The following is a 7,318-nucleotide window of genomic DNA, read 5'->3' on the forward strand; positions in this document are numbered from 1 at the left end:
CACCAGTAGATGGACATTTGAGTTGTTTTCCGTTTTTGTCTACTATAACTAGGTTGTTATCAACATGTGTGTACAAGTCTGTGTATAGAAATATGTATTTATTTCCCTTAGATGAATTCCTAGGAAAGGAATGGCTGGTTAGACATATGTAATTATTAAAGACGCATCCAAGCTATTTTTCACCAGTACTGATGAGAGTTTCAGTGACTTGACATCTTCAACAACATTTGCTATAGTCAGTTTTTTTAATTTTAGCCATTCTCAAGTGTGGTGGAATCTTATGGTGACTGTCACTTACATTTCCCCAATGACTCATGTTGTGAAGGAGTAGGCAAGCCACACACAGACTGGGAGAAAACATCTGCACATCATATCCCTAGAAAAGGATGTGTATTTATAATATATAAAGACCTCTTACAACCTAATAGTAAGAAGACAATCAACACGTCATGGCTTGCCAGGAGACAGCACATCAGGTTTGTGATGAGCACCAGGGGGCCCGCCAAGCAGATGAGGATGAGGGCCCAGAAGGGGAGGTCTGGGGAGACAAGTGGTGTGGTGAGCCATGTCCTGTCATCACCCCAGGGCTCCTGGTGACCCCACTGTGCCTCAACTCTCCTTGACAAGGGTTGGCCAACATTCTTCATCATCCAAGACACTGTGCACATGGTTCTCTTTGATGAGACACAGCATCAAGATACTCATCCCCTACCATGGGCTAGGACTTCCTGCAGGTTTAAAAGGTTTCTCAGTCAAGGTGTCATATCTATTGGGAAAATATTCTGGAAGTGAATGAAATGGAGAATGCATGTGAGTGTGTTTCACTCTTTTTAATAAAACTTTTTAGACACAGAAAAATAAAAGGAACAGTTTCATAAACATGCACCATCTAGATTTAACAACGTATATTCCATCCAATTAAAACAATATTTCATCAATGTATAAATTATTAACACTTGCCACCCTTGATTCATCAAATGTTTTCAATGAAATATTAAAGTCAAGTAGACATCATGATGTTTCAAACAATTTTAGTTTCCATCTCTAAAAAGTGAACACACTTTGCTACAAAATCCAAGACCATTATCACAGAACAAAAGTGTAATAAATTAAACCAAATTCATACCTCTGGGCACAGAGGAATGATTTTGGCCTGGACTTTCTTAGGACGGTCGGGGGGAGAATGGGTCATCATAGTTGGCAAGCCTATGGGATCTCTCTAAATTTGTAAAATCCCACTCAAATGTGTTCTTCCATGCCTGGAAACACATCATCCCCTTCTCCTCTATCTATTTGCTTAATATTCATTTTCTAGAATTAACCTACAATGTAACTTCCTGCAGGAAGTCTTCTCTGATTACCACCTCCAAGTATGAGTTTGTTCACATCAAATAATTGATAAGTTTGAATTCTCTATTCTTGTTATTGCCAGCTACAACATAAACTCCAGGAGGTGAGGACACACAGCACCCAGTGGGCATGGGTGGAAGGGTGCAGGTCCCTCTACTTGTACCTCTATCCAGACAAACTCTTAGAGGTGTGCTGTCTGATATGGAGCAGCAACAAGTCTCTTTTTGAATTAAAATTAATTTTAGTTAAATAAAATAAAAAATCTAGTACCTCAGTAACATTAAAAATCAGTACAAATAAAGACCAGTCACAATACCATCTTTCGAGTACTCAACAGCCACATGTGACTATGCACTGGAGAGCACAGATATAGAACATTCCAACACTGCAGAAAGTTCTAGCGCATTGGTGCTCATCTGGAGCGGGACTGGGTAAACTATAGCCTGTGGATCAGAAACCACATGACGCCCAAACCTGTAAGTCTTCTTCACACACAGCTGGAGACCCTCACTGACCATCTGGCCCAGTGGCTTTCAGTGCAGAGATAAGGAAACAAAAGTCCAGAGAGGGTAGGTGCCTAGCTTGAGGTCACAGAGTTGTCTAGGAGAAGGTGACGGCCTCCTATATTACACTGGTGTCCATTTCTCTCTCTCAATGGTGGGTAAAGACTGGGGGTCTATGCCACCTCCTGCCAGCCTGAGAAAGTTCAATGCTCTCTCAGCCCCAGGCATCCAGAATCCCCAGAAAGTCCGCATTTCCTTTCACAATGACCAGGGAGCCTTATCATTCCCAAGGACACTCTTCCTGACCAGGGTCAAGTTCTGCAGCTGGGTCCATTCTGGGTCAGCCACAGGAATTCCTCCTAGATGGCAACTCTGTCCAGTCTCTGTGCCAAGGCGGCAAGGTACACAGGGAGTCCACTCCAGTGTGGTTACTGTGGGGGACAGACCTGGAAGGGCACAAGGGATGAACAAGGGTGTCTAGAATTCTACCCTGATTCTAGATTCCCTGCCTCTGTGTCCTGTCCAAGATAACTTTCTGCAATAATGTAAACATTTGTCTGCACTACCAAATACAATCATTGTTAGCCCCGTGTTGTTATCAAGCACTTAAAATGTGGCTAGTGTGTGTGAGTGTGGAACTCAATTTATCACGTAATTTCATTTTAAGTAATTAATTTATAAATAAATAACCACAGGGAGAACATTTTTGAAACATTTGAGAAAGGACCTCTGCAAATGCATAAAAACAATGAATACACTGGTAAAAAAAAGGTCAAAATCAACTTTTCAAAAGTCTAGAAATTAATCAATGGCTTGTAAGAATCTGAGGAGGGTTTAGTGAAGAAACATGGTAGAATCTTGATAACAGGAGCAAACTTTGTGGCATTATAACTTGCACTATCCCATCCTGCTCTCACAATATCTTGCATAACTTTGAAAACCATCAGTCTCAGAACCATGGTAGCTGAGACAACCAGCAGCCAAGCAGAAATGATGGGTTTGGAGCTCTGAAAAGAGCCATCCCCATTGAACTGTCACTAGCTGACCTGCCTGGCAGCTTCCCGAAAAAGCCCCATGTTCAGGGCTTGATGTTACTTGACTCAGAGCTTGCCCAGGGAGGAAAGTCTGTCCCCAGGACACTTGCTAAAAATATTCAGGGCTAATTGTTTTCTATTGTAGCTGCCTGAGGGAGTGACACCAGCTGAGGCAGGCAATGGTGAGCCAAAAACTCAGAAGAAAAATTGGGGGAATGAGATGTCCACAAGGGGCTTTGAAAAGCTCCAGTGTATTTGCGGGCATCTAGAAGGCAACAAATGCTCAGGGCTGTGGCACGCCCAGGAAAGACTTGAGACCATCTTAATCTCTCACCTCTAGTTGAAGGGTTGGCTTAATATCTGAAAACTGGATGATGTATTACACAATATTAATAGAATAAGGGCAAATACCACGAAATCTCGAGCACATATACAGAAAATAATTTTACAAAATACAACGCCCTTCATGTCTAAAAAAGAAAACACTCAACAAATTAGGAATACAAAAAAGCTTTCTCAACCTATAAACAGCATCGATGAAAAACCCACGGCTAACACCATATTCAATGGTGAAAGACTGAAAATTTCCCCCTAAGACCAGGGACAAGACAATGATGTCTTCCCATATCTCGTATGTTAATCACAGGTACTAGAGGTTCTAATGAGGGCAATTAGGCAAGAAAAAGGAAAAAAAGAAACCCAGATTGGAAGGGAAGAGGTAAAACTATTTGTTTTGCAGATGAGAAGATATTGAATATAGAAAAACCTAAAAAATACACTCCTCCCCACACATAATATGTGAATCGTATACTAATAGGTGTATAAAAAATTTAAATTGCCCCATGTGGTTAGCGGCTCCACTATTGGAGAGCACAGTTAGACTGCTGATATTTGTTGAAAGTCTCCAAAAGAGGAGGAGGAGCAGGATGCTGGAGGTTGGTGGCACCAAATGTTAATGCTTTTCTCATCCCCCGAAAACCTATGGAAGGAGATGTTAGGATTAGTTGACAGGGATGTGGGGCAGAATGGGCACGATGTAAGTGACTTCCAGATCAATGATGTGTCATGGGAGCTCAGAGTCATCAGCCACCAGCTCAGCCAATGCTTCCAATCTCCTCAAGCTACATCAAGTTGGTGACCAGGCAGGAGTGAAATATGTCTCAAAGCTGGCTGCCTCTGTAGAGCTTGGTGACCTAGAACAAACGTGAGGGAGAGTGGGTGAGGTGGAGGTCTCCTGGGGATGCAAGGCGCCACTGGTGCCAGTGAAAGATCACAGACCTTGGGGCAAGGGAGATCTGACTTCAAATCCTGGCTCTCTCCCTAACTCACTGTGTGACCTTAAGCACAATACTCCCATTTCTGAGCTTCAGTTTACCCATGTGAGAAATGGGGATGGCAGCTAGGACATCACCTCTGGACACTGAGAGAACCCAGACATGCAGGGAAAATGAAGGGTTGAAACAATCACATAACAGATGTAAGTCAGATGGAGGAATGATTGTGCACTTAGGGCAAGGAGAGACGGGAGAGGGAGACCCCACCTGGTCCTGGGTGTCCCCGAGCAGGGCGGTGTACTCCAAGGATGTGGGCTCCGAGTTGCTGAGGTTCCAGCTGATGATGCAGAAATGTAGCTGGTGCTCTCTCTGGATGCATAAACTCTGGGCTGCAGAGCCTGGAGCCACGGAGAGGAAGAGCAGACAGGTGGAGACTCTCAGCTCCCAGCACAGAGGCATGGTGGCCCACGAGGTCAGGGTGGTGGGTACAGACAGCGTCCACACTGGTGGCTGTCCCATCCTTCTCAGGCCTGGGGAGAGAGGGATGTGGGGACTCTAGAGAGAGGTCCTGAAACCTCTGGGGGTGGGGGCCAGAACAGGAAGGAGGAAATGGGAGTACAGTGGGGTGACAGATAGGGGTGGTCACAAAAGAGGTCATTAGGGGCAAATGCTGAGGGGAGGGTCTCACCTGAGGGAGACCAGTCTGCAACTTGAGTAGAAGGGGCCCAGGTTGCTCTTCTTGAACAATGATCCAGCTGGGGAGGAAGGAGGAGGAGGAGGAGCAGGAGGGACAGGGTTTGAAGGAGGGGCTGGGTGGGATTTAACCTACCGGGAGCTGCTGGGACCAGGGTCTCCCCAGGCTCTGCAGGACCCTCTCAGTGAAGTTGATCGTGGCTTAGTCTTTGCTCATGTCTGAGGAACACCAGAGGGTGGAGATGGTGACGTTGACTGTGAGGGTCCTCAGGTTGTGCCCCAAAGCTGCAAGACGAGAGGGAGAGCGATGGCCGTCTCTGAAAGCTGGGCTGAGACCACACCAGGGTCCTGCACTCATTATAATCTGTCGTCTTCTTTCCCAGTGGCAACACCATCCACACGTGCGGTCACCCAAGTCAGAACCAGCATATCTGCTCAGCTCCACCTCCCTCCCAGTAACACCCATTCACCTTGCACACTGGTCCTCACATACACTCCCTCTCTCCATCCCTGTCCTAGCTCAGGTCTTAACTTCCTTCACCCGGACAAACACCCCAGCAGGTTCACTGAATGCTCTAAAGGATGTTCCACGTGGACTACTAGAAGAATCTTTCTGAAATGAATACACCACTAGGGCCACCATTGCTCTAGTACCACCCATGGCTCCCTATGGCCTTCAGTGTTTAGTTCAACCTTCTTGACCTGGCACTCAAGGCTCTACTCAATCTGGTTCCTGCTGACCTTTCAGTCTCATTTTATCCATCTACTGCGGGTTAAAGGTTATGCTTCATGCAACCCAAATTCGTTTCAATTCTCCCCATACGGAATGTTGTTTCTGGCCGGAGCCTTTGCTCATGGAATCTCCTCTGCCAGGAAAACCCTTCATCCTCTATTTGCCGGGGTCACTCCTACTCATTCTTAAAGACTTCATTCTGGTGAAACTTTCTCTAGCAAGCTCTTCCCCTCCAAATTATGCCAGGTGCATCTCCCCGAAATATCCCATATTGTATTATAATGGTGTGTTAATTTCACAAGACTAGGGGCTCTCTGAGGTCTGGCCTTAGACTGAATCGTTGGTATAATCTTTGTAATCAGCATGATTGCCGTAAGACCAGAATTTCACACCCTGGCTTCCCAGCTCCTGGATAACACCTGGCTCATGGGGAGTGGGGCCAGAGAGATTCTCTTGGGAAGGAAAAGGGGCCCCCAGATACCTGTGGTGGCTTCTGGTGGCACAGGTGATGATCAAGTATGCAGGGACCTGGTGGTCGGCTTGGGAGCTGTGGAGAGGGCTGTCAGCAGGGAGGGACAGAGTGGGAGGAGCCCCCAGGCTCACACGGGCTCCAGCACTGGCTGTCTCAGGACCACCATTCACAGGTGAAGCATAAATGAGAGTGAGGGGACGGGTGACTGTGCTAGCAGATGGATGAGCAAGACTGTGGATGAGAGGAGCCCAAGAGAGAGAGATAGGTGAACAAGAGAGACTGAACTCGGAATAGAGACAGATAGACAGGCAGAAAAATGGGAAGATGAATGGGATACCTGGAAAAGGAGGACCAAGGGTGAATTAAAGGAGAATTAAAGTGAAAACCACGTGGGGTCAGAATGTGGTGGAGAACATATCTGTGTCTAAGGCTTTGTCACAATGGGCTGGGACTCTCCACCAGAACCCGGGAGGGAGAGAAGGGATGAATTAGAGCACTTCCAGGTGCCTCCCTCATCAAGGACAGCAGGTGAAGGAGAACAAGTGCTCCACAACCCCAAATGCAGACGGGACCTAGGAGATCAGGGCCAGGAATACTCACTGTTGGTAGTCGGGTCCATGGCTCCATAGGTGTAACCTGTGGGGAGAAGGCGAGAGGAGCTGAGCAACAGTTGGGGTGAACATAAAGAATTAAGGGAAAGGAAGGATGTAGGGACCTTTGAGGGAAAAGCAGAGAGGAAAGCAGAGGGGATGAGTAGAGGGGTGTTCAGGGAGAAGGCAACGAGATGGAAGGTGTTTGGACCCAGTGATCACACAGTGATGAGAAGACTGAACCCAGACCATGAGGATAGAGAGATGGATCATAGCTCACTTTAGAGCAACAGAGGGAACACAGACCTCCAACTGGGAGACAGAGCGTGGCTGTATCACAGCCCCTCACCACTGACGTAGAGGCTGTCCCAGTCCAGGGTGAAGGAGCCCAGGTGGGTGATGCTCTGTGTCTCATGGCTCAGCTCCCAGTAGAGTCACTCTCTGTCCAGCCTGGGACCTGCGGGAGTCAGAGTGGAAGGTGCAGATGATGTCCACCACAGTGGCTGCCCCACCCTTCTCAAGCCTGGGGGAGGAAGATCATGGGGATGTGGAATACTGAGCAGGGGTAGTTCTGGGTGTGGAAAAAGAGAGAGGGGAAGGGAGGAGGCTGATGGAGATGCTGAAGGGGCTGCTCTGATGCCTGCAGTGTCTCTCCTAGGTGTCTCCCGT

At 47.1% G+C, this 7,318-nt stretch overlaps 1 protein-coding gene across 3 annotated transcripts; it reads right to left on the bottom strand.

Annotated features, from left to right (window-relative positions):
• Positions 1–765: 765 nt before the first annotated feature.
• Positions 766–4,660, bottom strand: LOC131401700 (mucin-16-like). Of its 3 annotated transcripts, none has more exons than XR_009217855.1 (2): positions 4,429–4,660; positions 766–782 (listed from the first exon to the last, which is right to left on the bottom strand). XR_009217855.1 is itself a non-coding variant. In XM_058536920.1 (2 exons), the coding sequence occupies exons 1-2, from the start codon at positions 4,618–4,620 to the stop codon at positions 4,048–4,050; spliced, it is 225 nt and encodes a 74-aa protein (XP_058392903.1). In that variant the 5' UTR covers positions 4,621–4,660; the 3' UTR covers positions 4,021–4,047. The 3 variants fall into 3 exon arrangements, 1 of the variants encoding a protein (XP_058392903.1); XR_009217854.1 differs by lacking the exon at positions 766–782 and adding an exon at positions 2,121–2,284 and having other exon boundaries at positions 4,429–4,445; XM_058536920.1 differs by lacking the exon at positions 766–782 and adding an exon at positions 4,021–4,080.
• Positions 4,661–7,318: the final 2,658 nt, after the last annotated feature.

The sequence above is a fragment of the Diceros bicornis genome, assembly GCF_020826845.1.
Source record: "Diceros bicornis minor isolate mBicDic1 chromosome 13 unlocalized genomic scaffold, mDicBic1.mat.cur SUPER_13_unloc_1, whole genome shotgun sequence".
Taxonomy (NCBI): Eukaryota; Metazoa; Chordata; class Mammalia; order Perissodactyla; family Rhinocerotidae; genus Diceros; species Diceros bicornis.

What these genes read in the sequence shown, in the direction of transcription:
- LOC131401700 (XM_058536920.1), bottom strand. Translation starts at nt 4,620, where the DNA reads ATGCCTCTGTGCTGGGAGCTGAGAGTCTCCACCTGTCTGCTCTTCCTC. An exon ending in TCGGGGACACCCAGGACCAG is followed by an intron (nt 4,081 to 4,428) that starts GTGGGGTCTCCC and finishes CGTTTGTTCTAG; the next exon opens with GTCACCAAGCTCTACAGAGG.